Here is a 17317-nt window from a genome sequence, read left to right on the forward strand (position 1 = left end):
AAACACTCTTGAATTGTGCACTGAACACTTCACTTATCCATGTGGGGTCCGCAGTCAGTGAGCCATTAGGCAGGAATAGGGGTCCTATTTTATACTGTGCCGTGGCAGTCTCTTTTGCAAATCTATAGAAAGCCTTGGAGTTTGTTTTTATGCTTTCTACTACTCTCTTCTCCTTCTCTGCTCTCTCCTTTTCATGGGAGAGTTTGATCTTGTTTTCTATTTCTAACAGTGTTAGTTTTAATTTAGCCCTTTTCCTGTCCTCCAGATCTCTATTTAACTGGTTTGAGACCTTTGTTCTGTGTCTCATAAGGATTTTCCTGTCTCTGGGAATTCTATTGGCATGTTTGCTGGCCTTTCTTTTTGGCACATATTTAGCGAATATGTCTTGTATGGTTGACATAAAATGACTTAGTTTGAGGTCATTGTCTTGTATAGAAAGGCTGTCATGCCAGTTTTGATTTCGAATCTCTTTGCGAATTGACTTCCAGTCCGCTCTGTGGAAATTCAGATTGGATATGGCTTGAGTCCTCCTGATAGGGTGAGTGTCAGTGGGTTGTCTAGGACCATACATAGTTAATTCTATAATGTTATGATCTGAGAGAGATGTAGGTGTTACTTTCACATTATGGATTAGGCTCACATTGTTTGTGAAGCAGAGATCTAAAATCTTGCTTCCCCTGGTTGGTTGGAGTATCACTTGTTCCATGAACAGCATGTTGGAGAGTTCTAACAAAGATTTTGCCTGGCTTTGTTCATGCAGTGACATCCCAGAGAGGATGTGATCTTCAGGCCATTTAACATTTGAGAGGTTAAAGTTGCCTAGGAAAAGTATATTGATGTGTTGTCCTCTACTATGCGTCTGAGGCTATCCTCAAATTTACCCTCCTGCTTTGCGGTATTTGGTGGATGGTATGTTGAGCATACAACTACATCAATTTATTTTATGTGTACTATTAAAGTATCACAGACAGAGTTTGAGTGTGATAGGAGTAGTAGGGGTGTGACATCTTCTCGGATGTACATTGCAACTCCCCCATGACTTCTATCCCTTCTGTCTGTTCGGAGTACGGCATACTCTGGTATGTTTATCTCCGCATCTGCTATATTAGATGTTAGATGTGTTTCAGTAAGCACCATGCATATTGCTTGATTGCATGTAACTAGGTCTTTCAGGTATAGAAATATATATATCTTCTATAATAATAACTACTGAGTCTCTTAACTATTTGGATCCTCCTAGAATGCCTTCTCACAAACTGACATCGAAGAAAGGAGTTCCAATCATGCTTTTGAGAAATCTGGACCCCACAAAGCTGTGCAATGAAACAAGACTGATTGTCAGGCAAATGCATCCACATCTCTTGGAAGCAACAATCCTCACTGGACAAGGAAAAGAAGAAAATGTGTTTATTTCAAGAATTCCACTGATTCCAGCAAAATGCCATTTAAATTCAAGAGACTTCACTTTCCAGTAAGAGACAGTTTTGCAGAGTCAAGGACCATCACACAAAATTGTTGGACTTCACCTCATGCAGCAGTACTTTTCCCATGCTCAGCTCTATGCTGGTTGTTCCAGAGTTGGAAATAGCAACAATCTCCTCATACTCACACCAAATAGTAAAGCCAAGAATATTGTTTATCCTGCTGCTTTACAGTGATAAAAAATTCTCCAAATGTGATCTTCTGTGATATAAATCTGAGATGGTAGGATATCAATAAATGCTTTATGTATTATTTCTCTCTTTAGTTTTGGGCTGCAGGCCCTCTGCAGGAGCTAGCTGAAAAGTCCGCACGGAGTGCAGCTTTTAAGCTAGTAATTAATACAATAACCATCGTTATTGTCATCAGCATCCAACATCTGTCTTCCTTGCTGGCATGGGTTGGATTGTTTAATAGGATGAACCACAGGACTGTGTTGAGCTCCTATGTCTGCTTTGGCATGGTTACTACAGCTGGCTGTGTTTCCTAACACCAGGCACTTTACAGAATATACTAGGTGCTTTATTCATGACATTGACACAAGTGAAGTTGCAAAGTAATTTGCAAGACAAAGGAAAAGTCCCCTAAACTGAATTAAGTTGTATTTAGGTAGGTGGTTTTATGCTGGGTGGGAAGCTAAATGTATGATACAAGTGTCTTGTAGAAGAGTTACATGGCTACTCTAACTGGAAAAAGAGATAAAAATGGTGATGACAATGCATCAGGTCATATTTTTAAGTTACAAGAGGTGAATATGAAAGAATGAGAGCAGAGGATTGAGATGGTGGGTGGGTAAGTTAGCAAGAGTGTAAAAGGTGAGTGACTGATTGTTAGAGATGGAGATAGCGGTGAATACAGTGAATAGTGAACAAAAGTGGTGGTGTGGTCAACAGTGAATGTCAGTTTTGGAAGAGGTAAAAGAACTAAAGTGTGGCTTAGGGAGGAGAAAGTGATGTAGTGGTAGAAAAAAAGAGTGGACAGTGGCAGTATAATAAACTTGTAGATAAATGAGAAACAGGGAGATGATATGAAGGTGGGAAGAGGGGGATGGAGGTAGATATAGTAAGTGATCAATAGAGTATGCAGGGTGGAGATAGTAAGTGATCTATAGCAGTGGAGAAGGTTGTTGGTGACAGACAAGTTAAGATGTTAAGTATGAGATATGGCAGTCATAGGATGTAGCTAAGAGAAAGGGGATGTTCAGGAGAAAGCAAATGACAGGAGATAATACTGAGAATGAGGGAGAGATAACAAAAAGAAGTGTTTCCAAAGAACCGGATAACTGACAGCACAAAAGCAGATGAAATATGTGCAGTTCTGCTCTCATATAATTACAGCAACTAAGTAAATAGCGCTGTAGTTAGAAAGATGGGTGTTAAGTAGACTAGGTGCTGGGGCACAGACATAAACAACATGCTTTCAGGACCATGCAAGCCTTCTCAAGCACAACAAATCACCAGTCATCTAATCCTATATTATCTCTGTCATGAGGTTCAACATCCTGAGATAGGTTTCCACTACTTTGTCTCTTCTCTTCATGGGTCTCCTTTTTCCACAAGTTCCATCCATACTTAATAATGTGCACTTCTTTATGCAACAGTCCTCATCCATACACATCATATGACCATACCAATGCAGCCTTCTCTCTTAATCATCTGATTTCTTTTGTGCCCAGTTTATAAAATTTATAAAACCAATCTATATTATGGTGAAACATGTTGGTGTCTTTATTGGTTAGCTGTTGTCTGATAGTTTGTTCCTAAGTGAAGATTGCTAATTGAGTCTTCGCTAAACTATAACATTTCTCAGATAACCTTCACTTATAGATTTTCTCACAGCACATCTGATCTGTTGTCTTTGAAATATCTGTAGTACCTTAGTGTTGCTAATATTTCACTGTCTCAGTCTTTCTGGGTAAACAGATGTACCATTCATCTTTGTAAGTATTAAGAGTATTTTGGACTTGATCATACAAGCACACTGATGTTGCACATCCAATGGAACATGCCAGCTTCATTTCTTTCTAGTTTTTGCACATCCTTTTCATTTAGAGCCCATGTCTCTCTACCATGTAGCCCTGCTGTTCATATACAAACATCATACAATCTACTTTTCACTTTGAGAAAGAAATCTTTTGTTACCAACAGAGGTAATAACTATCTGAACTTTATTCATCCTGTTATTATTCTAGAAATTCTACTTTCAGAACATCCTCCTCCACTAATAATATTTTTGTAGGTCACTAAAATAATCAGAACACAATAAACTCAAATATCTCAAATTGTATCATTAGACTGGGTCTTTAGATTAGACAATTCTTTCTTTGTCATAATACAAAAAGTTTCAAAACTACAAGCAGAGGAAATCTTCACAGGGATTTGGCAGTTACATTAGCAGAGGAAACAATTGTTTGAAATTGTCTTATCACCACAATCTATAAAACTAGGTGCATTGAGTCATCTCACACATATTAGCCCTGTGATGATAAAATTATTGGATCAGAGCTTCTCTGTGAATGCTTTTATCTTGGTAATGGCATATAGAAGAATTTGAATTCAGTGTTGCAACTTAAGCAAATATGTGTGAGCTATACAAAATACTCTTAATACTTGCAAAGGTGAGTGGTACATCTGTTTACCCAGACAGACTGAGACAGTGAAATATTAACAACACTAAGGTACAACAGATATTTCAAAGACAACAGATCATGTGCTGTGAAAAAATCTATAGGTGAAGGTTATCTGAGAAATGTTATGGTTTAGCGAAGACTCAGTTAGCAATCTTCACTTAGGAACAAGCTGTCAGACAACAGCTAACCAATAAAGATACCAACATGTTTCACCATAATATAGATTGGTTTTATAGATTTTGTACATGTCTCTTGAAAGGACCATCAAATAAAAGTGTACTTCATGACATCATCTAAAAAAAACGACACAGTTTTAATGGACTATGTCTTGCTGGCTACATTATTAAGATTTTGGATAGCAATAATAATGGAAAAAAGAAGTCCTGAAACAAGAGATTTTTAACTGAGAATCAAGTGAAATGGAACTTGCCAATTTAATATAAAATATACTCTAATTATAGTGATTTATTAATTATTTTGTAATCAAATATACACTAGAGTGTTACTAATCAAAAATACACTAATTACAGTGTTTAGCTTATGGATTTTTGTGTGCAATTAGTAAGCAGGTATATTAAATTAAGAGATGGCCTCTATTTGTCATATAGAAGTGACTCACAGGGAAATGATATGGTGGGGAGGCGTGGTTAAGAGACGTGAAGTGATTCACAGATATGTGGGAATGTCACTATGAGAAGTGACTTACAGATACATGTGTGTGTGTGTGTGTGGGGGGTCTGACTAAGAGGAGGACTGGGTAGGTGGCAGTGTTAAACTAACAAAGCCAGGTGAGTGATAAAACCTGGTGAGTGACAACCTGAATAGCTGTCTAGAAAACAATAAAAACTAAAAACAAACAAATAATGTTTACAATGGCTTAATTAATTTATATAATAAGGTACCTTTTTAAGTAGTGATGGACATCCAACATTGTTGGGACATTCTACCGGGACATAGTCACATTCATCTTCATGAACACTGAAATAATGTTAAAACATTAAAACACAAAATTAAAATATTGTGTTAATGTCAACATATTAAATATAATATGTAAAAGGATAAAATGGAAATTAGGAAACAGAATGAAGATATAAATGGTGGGAGAGGGGGATCATAAAGTGTGAGAGAGAGAGAGAGAGAGAGAAAGAGAGAAATGGAGAGAGAGAGAGAGAGAGCATACAAAAGAGTGTCAAGTGATAATTAAAGAGAGCAAAAGAATGAGGGAGGGAGGACTTTTTAATTGGTTTCAACTAAAGGAAGTCTCCAGAGCCTTCACACACCTCTCATACTGAGGAGATTGATGCTGTTAATGTTCTGTTTAAACTGTGGTTTAGTTAATGGCCAGAAGAAAAACACATAAATGGAGGAAATTCCAATTTTGGGATATATTCTGGAGAAGAAGGACTGGACACAGTGTTTAGTATGAGATGTGGTAAAGTAATGGATAAGAGGAGAAAAGAGGTGTGAGCAAAGAGTGGACGAACAGAGCTGAAAGAGAGGAGATACATGTTTGTGGGAAAGAAATTGGAATGTGTGTGTGTGTGTGTCGGTGAGTGACTTCACAGAAATCATTTGTGGCTAAGCAAATACATGAAGGAGATTGAATAACGAGAGAGAGAGAGAGAGAGAGAGAGAGAGAGAGAGAGGTATGTATAACTGAAGAGAAAGGTAAGGCATGAGAGAAAGAACAGGGAGTTGGGGGGGGGGATATGACAGAGAGACAAAAAAGAAACGAGAAACACTAAGAGAATATGAGGATATTGCTATATTATTATCAGTATTACACATAGTAAATAAATTTATGTTCTGAGTTCAAATCCACTAAAGCCATGTTTGTCCTTTCATCATTTGAACCCTTTAGCATTTGAACCAGCCATATCTGGCCCAATAGTCTAACAGTCTTATGTTCAAACTGGCCAGATCTGGCCTTTTGCACTTATCCTACAAAGTCATTCTCAAAATAAACAATCACATCATTGAAATTTTGAAGCTTTGAAATAATGCATGATTAATACAAAATGTGAATAAATAAGCATTACATTTGACAGAATAATATGAATGCTTAAGGGTTAGAATAAAACCCACTCAATTACTGGTATCAATGTAATTGACTGTAGCCTCTATCAAGAACCATGTTGTTCGAAGATGGCAGCATAGTAACCCTGTTGTTCCCAGATGGTGGGGCGGTGACCATGTGATGTCCATACAGTTGGTACCAACTGGGAATGTCACAGATGTAAACAGAGACAAAGTAATAAAAGTAGGCAGAGTGGCTTGGACCACAGGGTCAGTTGTTGAAATTATTTTGCCACCAATAGAAGCCAATCAGAGTAGGTTCTATGTGGTCACTTGACCAGCTAGGAATAGCAGCCAATGTTCTCACAGATCACACTGTACTATTGTAAAAGAAGGTTGCAATGGATAATCACAGCTAGAACATTTTTTAACACAGGTATGTTGGATCAGAGCTGTCCTATGGTTAAGCAATAAAAACAAAACAACCCAAGTCAATGAAAAAGCCCACACATGGTTACTTGATTTGTTAAGAAATAGAGGCCAAATCTTCATTAAATCACACAATATCATCTTAAAATAGAAGGACAGATTGAAAACAGACAGGATGGTTGCAGCTAGAAAATCTTTAATCATAGTTTGATCTGACAGGGAGCCAAATACCAGCAACACTTGCATTGCTTCCTTGAGCAAATTACACAAATCTACTTGTTCCACTGCTACATAGTGAATGTTTAGCAGTGGGAGGAACAACTATATAGAAAAAAAAAAAAAAAATTATCTCAAAAGTCAGACTTGACAAAAATGGTAAAAGATTTTGTTTTATAGTTATGTGGTTTGAGGCTCAGTCCAATGCGTGGCACCTTGGGCAAGTGCCTTCTACTGCTGAGTTTATTAAATGTCTTGGGAGATCAATTTGATAAATGGAAACTGTATTGGGGAGTGGGGGAGCATTACTGATTTGGATAATTGACTTAATCTGTTTAACGCTGCCACATGGCCCTTGGGTGCTGTATGAAGAATCCACCCTGTTGCAAACATTAAGGCCCTCACTCTCACCTGCCTTGAAAACCAAGGAAAAGAGGCAAGGCCACAGCCTTTCTTGATTCAACCAGTGAAAACAGAGGAAAAAAGATGTAAAACAGTAAATAAACATGGTTTTAGCTATAAAAACTGATTTACTGATGGTAAAATTATGGACTTACCGTCGATTGCTCAACTTGACAATTACTGGACATTTCGTTGTGTCTACAACATGTGGCGATCCATCTTCACTGGGTTTACAACCGTATTTACAGTGAATCTGGAGTTCCCCTATCTGTTCAGAGACAGCAATGTTGGCAACAACAATCATTAATTTCTGGTTATCCACTGGACATGTGTCTACAACAGAAATAGTAAAGATCATTATCTAGTGAGAGCTTGGGTGGCTGAGTTTGACAGAGTATCAGGTAACCAGGGGAGCAAACAATTATTCTAATTCTGTACAGTTATAATATTGTTGTTGTTGTTGGCACTCCATCGCTTACGACGTTGAGGGTTCCAGTTGATCCGATCAACGGAACAACCTGCTCGTGAAATTAACGTGCAAGTGGCTGAGCACTCCACAGACACGTGTACACTTAACGTAGTTCTCGAGGATATTCAGTGTGACACAGTGTGACAAGGCTGACCCTTTGAATTACAGGCACAACAGTTATAATACCACAGCTGTTAAATATACTTGACAAGCAAACCTAAAAACTCAGACATACTTTTGATGAACAGGTGAAACTGAATTTTGTTAAACAAAACTATTTTACTTGCATGCACGCAAGTAAAGTAGTTTAGCTAGTAAATAAATTTATCTCTCTATGTGTGTGTGTGTGTGTGTGTGTGTGCACATGTGCATGTATGCATACATATTATTATTCAGCTTTATTTCAAGATTTCTTACCAATAGAGAAAGAGCCAGTTTCTAACCTAGATGCAAGGCTCATTCATTGGAATTTCAAAAACATCAACAGGGTGTTTTGTGTGTATGTATGTATATATGCAGATTTGTCTGTTTTGTTTTATGTATGTATTCCCATGCATATAATAGCATGTCTTTTTTTTTATTGAGGCATCATCCAGTCAGGCTGATTGCCCAGGCCATGTCTAGGACATGCTCATATATACTTAGATGATAAACTTCTGGAAAGTTTTACAAATTTTTACAGTTCCAGTCATGCTTGAATCTGTAGTCTTCAAATCAGCTTTCTCCTTTTGGTTTTGGGAAGCTTAATTTCTCAAGATTGGTATTTAGGCTGTGTGTTACATATCAAGGTGCCCCAATAATTACAGGTATAAACCCGAACTTGTAATCTGGATAGAGTAACTGCATATTTCTTAATAGTTCAGTGTAGGTATTTTCTTTGTTGTTGATCTCTAGCTTTATGTTAACATCTGCTGGGCAGCTAATTTCCACAACTGTGCACAGTTTCTCTCCTCCATCACAAATTACTATGTCAAGTCTATTATGTTTACACTTTACTGAGGTTTTCACTTGGACATTCCACCAGTACTCCATTTATTACGAGTGGCTATGGCTTCTACCATAATGTCGGTTCTTATTTGTTTAGCTTTGGGGGTTATCCTTCTGACAGATCTCATTATGCAGTGTCCTAGCTACAACAGCATGTCTCATCAGTAGATAATACCATGATGACATTTTCAGACAACTGTTTATGATGTGGGTGTTATCTTTGGTGTTAACTCTACAAAGTCTACATCAGTTATCACATTTAACAGCTTTTCCTGAATCTCTGTCCCTTTTGTGCATCAGGTATTTGGTTGATTTTTCCTGTTTCTAGATTGTAAAAGCATTCCCTTCAAAGTAGGAGATAGTAACCCGGTTGTTGGTCCATGATAAGCTACTTTGATGATCAATGTTACTATCATCCCAGAACTTTCTACTAACATATCCATGCATGGTCTTCTGCTGAAATACACTCATCCTTTCATCTGATGATATTGTGGTAGAGTTGTGCAACTTCTTTGGGCATGTATTTAAAGTTATCAGACAAGGAATACTGCTCAAGGAGCTGCTTTCCAAGTCTCATGATGTTATCAGTCTCATGTATGCAGACTTGGTCAAGGGATGCACTTCTATACATGGTGGTTAAAAGATGTTGTTGAAGGGATATGATATGACATTCAAAAGCAGTTGGGATTGCTATTAAACCTCTGCTCCTTTGTTTTCATTTTAAGGAGAGACAGTCTACATCACTGTTGATGTGGAAATTATGTGTGCTAGTTAGTATCTTCCCAGTTTTCACATCAATGGCTCGGATCTCATCAAGTGTCCAATCAAGTAGCCCAAATGTTGGTATGAGTACTGGCACTGCAAACACATTGTGGGCCACAGTTTTATAGAATGCAGGGCATTCCGAGGTCCATATTTTCTTTATTTAGCTGTAATAGTTTTGTTACAGGTGCCATTATTAGATATGTTTTCATCCACCCCAAGGTACCTTAACATTCCTCGTCAGATATAGAGGAAACAGTTAAGTCATTGATGGGGATGTTGTTAGTCTGTTGTAGAGTTTCCCTCTACAACAGACAGACAGACAGACAAACAATGTATGCATGCATGAATGTATGTGTGTCATTATAAAGTTTTATTTAAAGATTTCTTCCCAATAATCTAATCTAGATCCAAGCTCCTTTATTGGAATTCCAACAACATCAACAGGGTATTTTGTGTATATGCATGTATATTTGCAGATTTGCTTGTTTTGTTTTATGTATGTATTTTCATACATATACTTGCATATCTAGACATGCTTATATATACTTAAATGATAAACTTCTGGAAAGTTTTACATTTTTTTACAGTTCCAGTGATGGCTTGAATCTGTAGCCTTCAAACCAGTTTTCTCCTTTCTGGTTTTGAGAAACCTAATTTCTCAAGATTTATATTTAGGCAGCGTGTTACATATCCCAGTACCCACAAAATTACAGGTATAAACCTGAATTTATAATCTGGATAGAGTAACTGCATATTTCCTAAAAGTTCAGCATACGTATTTTCTTTTTCACTAACCTTTAGCTTTATGTTAACATCTGCTGGGCAGTTGATTTCCACAACTGTACACAATTTCTCTTCTCTATCCCAAAACATTATACCAGGTCTACTGTGTTTACATTTTATTGAGGTTTCCACTGAGACATTCCACCAGTACTCCGTTTATTATGAGTGGCTATGGCTTCTAGTATACTGTGAGATCTTATTTCTTTCTCCTTGGGGTTACACTTCCGACAGATCTCATTATATAGAGTCTTAGCTACAACAGCATGTTTCATCAGTAGATAATACTGTGATGACATTTTCAAACAACTGCTTATGATATGGATGATACCTTCAGTGTTAACGCCACAAAGTCTGCATCGTTTATCACATTATGCTGCTTTACCTGCATCTCTGTCCCTTTTGTGCATCGGGTATTTGGTTAATTTTTCTTGTTCCTGGATTGCAAACACATTCCCTTCAAAGTGGGACATAGTAATCCAGTTGTTGGTCCATGATAAACTGCTTTGATGATCAATGTTGCTATCATACTGGAGATTTCTACTAACATATCCATCCATGGTCTTCTGCTGAAATATGCTCTGATGATACATTGCAGTAGAGTGGTACAACTTCTTTGGGCATGTATTTAAGGTTGTAGTGAGACATAACAAAACTATCGTATCACTGCAGCATAATTTAGTTGTGCCTGGGCAGATGCCAGTCGGGTATGGTTGGTGATGTACAAATACAAGTAACAGCTTCCGCTCACCAGTGAGACGTGCTAATTTTGAAAGCACTTGGTTAGTTACCGCTAGTACATTGGACAAACAGTCACGTCGCTTTGAAGCATCTCATTCTATATATATTCATCTAAACCATGGAAAGTGATAAATATTCTTTAGTGACATGTGTTTTGTTACAGGTGCCATTGTAAGATATGTTTTCATACACCACTAGATAGCAATAATATTCCTCATCAGATATAGGAGAAAAAGTTAAGTCATTGATGGAAATGTTGCTAGTCTGGTTTATAGTTTTCTTTCTTTTCAAAACTATATAGTAACATTTATCCTGACCATACTCTATCCCTATATTCTTTGAAAATGTTGTAAACAGGTCTCATGCATATTCTTTGCATATAGTTTTAAGTCATCTACGAAGAAACTGTAATTTTGGCATTTCTGTTTCCATGTGAACAAGTGAGATATCCTTTAGACTTCCTTAACATGAATGACAAGGCATTTATAGAAAGTATAAACATCACAGAGAGTCTGTCCCCTTGGAATATACCTCTGTGATAATTCAATCACTCCTTGTATTTAACTTCAAGATGGTGGTCCATGATGAAGTCAGGTCAGCTGGAACTTTAACAAGTTGAAAGGCTTCTAGCATCCTTGAATGGGAGACAGAATCGAAGGCTTTTTTGTAGTCCAGCTACACTGAAATGAGATTCCTTCTACGCTCCCACACCTCTGATGTTAGTGTTTTATTTGTTAACAATTGCTTGGCACATCCCCAGACTCCCTTCATCCCACCTGCTTGTTCTGCTGAAATGATGTTATTACTTTCACAATGGTCTTGGAAGAAGAAGTTTAAAAATGCTGTATATATTTTATAGATTAAGTTTTGGCATACAATTGGCCAGTAGTTTTTTGCCATGTGGGTCATTCTGTATTTGGGGATCAGTTTTGTTTCTGCCAGAGCTAACCGGTGTGGTATGCTATTATTCTCATTGAGAATTTGCTGGTACAGGTAGATAAGATATGGTCGGTAGATTTTCCTACAGAAGGAGCCTATGTGTTCTTGTAAAGGAGCTTCCATGATGTTCACTGCTTCTCCTCTCATGTCTCTGTATGCCTGGTTCTGGTTAAGTTTTTTGCTTATTGTTTTTTTCTCTTGGTTAGTCTCTTCTGATGTCAGAGTTTATCACTGACAGCTTTTAGCTCCTGCTTGCAAGTGAGTGTCCTCTTTTACTATCTCCAAACATCAATTCTATCTCCTTCGTCACTTTTTGTTGGTGAGACGTAGGGTGATTTGCTCATTTGCATGCAATAAGCACCATCACATGGTGGATGGTCTTCTATAAATCAACTATATCTTTCTCTGTCTTAAAAAACCCATGATGGCATTTTCTTTATTGTTTTGGTTTTGTTCACTTTTTGAATGTTGTTCATATACTGCTTTGCAGTAATAGACAGGGCATATAGACAAGCATTAATCTGCCAGAATGTTGTAAATACTCCTCTCCAATTTTGTTAACAGTTTTTGTTTGTTTGTTTGTTTGTATGTATGTATGCAAGTATGTCTGTATGTATCATCATCGCTTAATGTCCATTGTCCATGCTGTCATGCATGCATGATTGCATCACAATGATGATGATGATGATGCTGATACATACACATGAAGGTATGTATGGAGTAACATGCATACATACATACATATGTAGTGAACACTTCTCTCACTATAAATATTAACAAACGCGAGCGTAGTAGAAAGCAACTCATTCCCTGTCATCACCTGACTGACTATTCTTTGTGCGGGTAAATTATCTCCATTTGCCACCAGGACGCAAATCGACCAACCACAGCCTCTAATAAGGTCACGTGAGAGTGTTTCTTCTAATGCTTTCCTGAAGCCCCTATTTTCCTATAAATAGCCTAAATTATCCCCGCCAATTCGTCGCGGCTTAGATCTGGTCGTTTTGACCACACGCGTAACACAGCACCAACCAGCCAGCCAGTTTCCAGCGACGACATCGACACCATCGTCCAACTATGACTATCAGCATCGCCGCCAGCGTCAACATGACTTCTACACGTACACAAGCTACCAACCGCTAACCGCAGCTTTTCAGCCCTGTTTGTGTGGTTTCTTCACCACAAAAATAACAGCCAGAATCCGACAACTGCGAAGAACATCTGTATTCAAGAACCCGGCCCGGCATAGAAGCCCTAACATCACGACGAGTGACCGCTCTGCCTTAACGCTTTAACTTCTTATATACAGACACTTACCACTGTGTACTCTAATTAAGAACTGGTAAATTATACGTGTTACTGACTCTTATCAATACTATGTATCTCTCGCATTCACATACATGTATTACTCGCACACACTCTTTTGTTTACATGACGGCCAGTCTTATACTGTGTTTTATTATGTCGCATTCACTCACACACAGACAAACAGTTTAATGCTCCAATAAATCATACTGTTATTCATCTCTATCGGTTGTGTCAATATCGTTTTCCTTACTGGCATTTACGAATTCTCTATGTTATAGCATTATAACATATTTATCCTTTTATATTTTTGTGTTCGACCATGTGACGCATTATAAAGAAGGAGCCTGTTTTCCCCATTCGTCACCATTTCTCCTTTTGGTTCGCACAGTCGTTCTTACACATACATATATATATATATATATATATATATATCGGTATGTATATATGGAGTAACCAGGAGAAAAATCAGAGAGCTGGGTATTTAGACAAAAGATTGGGTGATGGAGTTAATAGGATATTGGGTAACTAGACAATGAATTGAGTGGCAGATTTGGTAGGATGATGGATAACTTGAAAGGAGATTGAACAGCAGAGTTGGTAGGGTGGTAGGTAACTAGGCAAGAGTTTGACAGTTCACATTCTGCCAAAGCCTGCAGTATGTTAAGGTAGTTTATTCTGAATGGCTAAATCTATCTAGGTCAAATTAAGAATCACAATAAGTATAACTAATATTGAGTAATGCTGAGTATAACTCATCACAAAGCAGCAGTAGCATAAAATTCTGAAGTGACTTTTCATTTTGTAAAGATAGAGTGCAATCCTTTTCATTGGAAAAGTTAGGTGTGGTTGATCAATGTTCTATCCAAGGGAAAAATCTTATTTCTATGCTACAAAAACTAGATGTAAACAGCAACTCTGTAGACATTAGACAATGACATAACAATGTAATGCTGTCTCTACAAGATGTGGATAGATGCCTGCAGTATGCAGAATTTGATGTAGAAAATATAGGTACTTTTTAAAACTGTACTAGTTAATATTTTTATAAACTGTTTTTAACCCTTTCGTTACTGTATTTATTTTGAGATGTTGTTTTCCTTTCAATTACTTTAAATATAACAAAGAATTTAGTAAAATAACTTGGTTATCATTCGGCTAGTGTTAGGAACATAAATTGTGACTAAGGTTTGGTGGAAGATTTTAATTCAAAACTTATGTAAACAAGACATTTGTACTCAGAGCCAGAGCCAGTTTCAGCTGGGTTGGTAACGAAAGGCTTAAACAAGTTCATGATGTCAAGCTTTGGGAGGGGTGAGTACATTTTTAAAGTTTTCAATAGATTGACAAATCTTTTCCTGACACAGTTTAGAATTCACATCATCTGATGATATGGTCCACGGAACTGAGGCATGAAGGTAAAGAGACAGAAATACCATAACAACTTCTTCAAATATTTCAAATTCCTCAGGGTCATAGCTGGAATGTAAATCATAAAAGCAGTATCTTTCGGTTCAGCTAAAATTGAAAGACTTTAGTGGATTTCACTGTTTATATTCTTTGGAGAATGCCAAAACCCATGAAGTACTAGGTTTCCACTGAATTCCAATTTTCTTAAATTCTACCAATAAATTTCCTATTATTTTCCTTTGTCCTTCAAGAACCACTCAGAGTTTGAGAACAATAGAAGACTGGAATATTACCTGGCAACAACAGACAGGCAAGGAGAATTTCAGAGGTTTACAGCTCTGGGAATGGGGAAAATGTGGACCAAATGCATGGTTTGGGAGTTGAGACAGTAAAGATGATGAGATGAAAAGATATGGGTATGTTAGATAACTCCAGATGAAGGGTATTTATAGGTGTAAAAGTCAACATAATAGTGGTAGATGAAGTAAGGAGGAAACAGAACATGTATGAGTGAAAGTGTCTTCTAATGGCTGTGGTCAGTGATAGTGTGGTATAGGATGTATGCATGTAGTAACACCACAGTCACATATATATGGTCAGTGCCACAGTGACAGTTAAACTTGAAGTTTGTTGAGTCAATAACTGACTAGGTTTCCATTATTTTCTAGCTCTAAAGAGAAATCCTATCATTTGTGATGGAAGTTTTGCCAGTGTTATGTATGGTTACCTATCATGTAGGTGTGGTTGCCCATTATGTAAGTGTGGGTCACCTAGTATGTATACGTGGTCAGACATTATGAGACTTAGTATTTGAAACAATCATGAGAGTTATAGTTATTGTTGTGGTAAATGGTACAACACCACTTATTAAGATATATCTGTAAAGAAAGAAAAATTTAAGATTGATGGAATTTGAACTCAGAACATAAAACATCAGAACAAATAGCCTAAGGCATTTTGTCTAAATAAAACAATTCTATCAACCCATTAACCATAGTAGTAGTAGTAGTAGTAGTAGTAGTAGTAGTAGTAGTAGTAGTAGTAGTAGTAGTCCTTTCTACTATTGGTACAAGAACTTAAATTTTGGGGAAATAGACTGGTCAATTACATCAACTCTAATGGTTAACTGGTACTTATTTGATTGACCTCCAGAGGATAAAAGGCAAAGTCGATCTTGGAGGAATAACAATAATAATAATGGTTTCAAATTTTGGTACAAGGCCAGCAATTTCAGGGAGAAGTGAGGGTTATTTTATTAACTTATTTCTATTATTACTATGATTAACTTATTTTATTAACCCCAAAACAACAACAATAATTTCTACTATAGGCACAAGACCTGAAATTTTGGAGGAGATGGTTAATTGATCACACTGACCCCAATGCTCAATTGGTGCTTATTTTACTGACCTGCTGTGCTAACGATTCTGCCAGCTCACTGCTTTAATAATAATACCAATAATAATCTTTTCTCCTAGAGGAACAAGGCCTGAAATTTTGGGGAGGGGGATAGTCGATTACATCGACCCCAATACTCAACTGGTACTTATTTTATCAACCCAAAAGGATGGAATGCAAGGTCGACCCTGGCAGTATTTGAAATCAGAATGGAGAGACAGACAAAATGCTGCTAAGCATTTTGCCTAGCATGCTAACAATTCTGCCTGCTTGCTGCCTTAATAATAATAATAATAATAATAATAATAATAATAATAATAATAATAGCAGTTTCAAATTTTGCCATTAGGCACTAAACAATTCTGTCAAGTAGTAGTAGTAGTAGTAGTAGAAAAGAAAATTGAATAGCTCACCATCACTGTGGTTATTTACACATCTGCGACAGTACGTATGCTGTAGGGAAAATAAGAAGAAACAACATTAGGGGCAGTCTGAGAGGCATTCCTCATCAAAACAATGATTTCTATTTACAGTTAATGATTATTAACTGTAAATAGTAGAGCTCTATTGCTATCAATATATTACTGGTACTTTCTCAAATATGGTGTCATTTCAAAAGAGGGAAGGCAGTAGAACTTGATTACCACCATCAAAGACTGGGCTGTGCCAGTTATTAGATGTAGTGCTGCTATTCTGAACTGAACCAAAGAAGAGATAAAGAGGTTGGATAAGTTAAGATGAAAGAAAATGACTAACAATGGTGCATGCGCCCAACTTCAAATGTTATAAGGTGATAAATACCACAAAACATAGGAGGTTGAGGACTTATAAGTGATAGACTGTATGGTTAGTGAATGCAGGTCTATAGATTTGTATTTGGCCAGTATTAGAGAAGAACTTTTAAGGTATGTTGTCAAAAGGGTCAAACTAAAGCGTTTTACCCGAGCTCAAAAAAAAAAAAAAAAAATTAGTGTAATAGGTGTAAAACAACTTGCTGTGAACGAAAAAGGAAAAGAAAATGCGTGCTCACGAACGGGGGATGGAGAGGGCTCGGAACATTCACATCGTGAATGTTCCGGGACACCTCACCGGAGCCAAGAAACAAAAGAAAAATAGTGTAATAGATGTAAAATGACTTGCTCTGAACAAATATGAAAAAAAAAATGCACACTCGCAAACGTGGGTGTGGGGAGAGGACTCAGAACATTCACATCGTGAATGTTCAGAGATTCCTCACCAGAGCCAAGAAACAAAAGAAAAATAGTGTAATAGATGTAAAACAACTTGCTCTGAAAGAATATCAAGAACACACACACACACATATATATATATATATATATATATATATATAT

General features: G+C 37.1%; 1 protein-coding gene across 3 annotated transcripts in view; it reads right to left on the reverse strand.

Moving 5' to 3' along the window:
* The window catches only part of LOC106872578 (E3 ubiquitin-protein ligase TRAF7), a 201076-nt gene that overhangs the window by 57637 nt on the left and 126122 nt on the right, over positions 1-17317 (reverse strand). For all 3 annotated transcript variants that reach the window (XM_052970187.1, XM_052970186.1, XM_052970189.1), the window contains 3 exons: positions 16379-16418; positions 7327-7504; positions 5011-5086 (listed from right to left, as the gene is read on the reverse strand). In XM_052970187.1, the coding sequence (XP_052826147.1) occupies positions 5011-5086; positions 7327-7504; positions 16379-16418 (294 nt within the window). The remainder of the gene's footprint in view (positions 1-5010; positions 5087-7326; positions 7505-16378; positions 16419-17317) is intronic.

This window comes from Octopus bimaculoides, chromosome 8 (assembly GCF_001194135.2).
Source record: "Octopus bimaculoides isolate UCB-OBI-ISO-001 chromosome 8, ASM119413v2, whole genome shotgun sequence".
NCBI classification, from domain to species: Eukaryota; Metazoa; Mollusca; class Cephalopoda; order Octopoda; family Octopodidae; genus Octopus; species Octopus bimaculoides.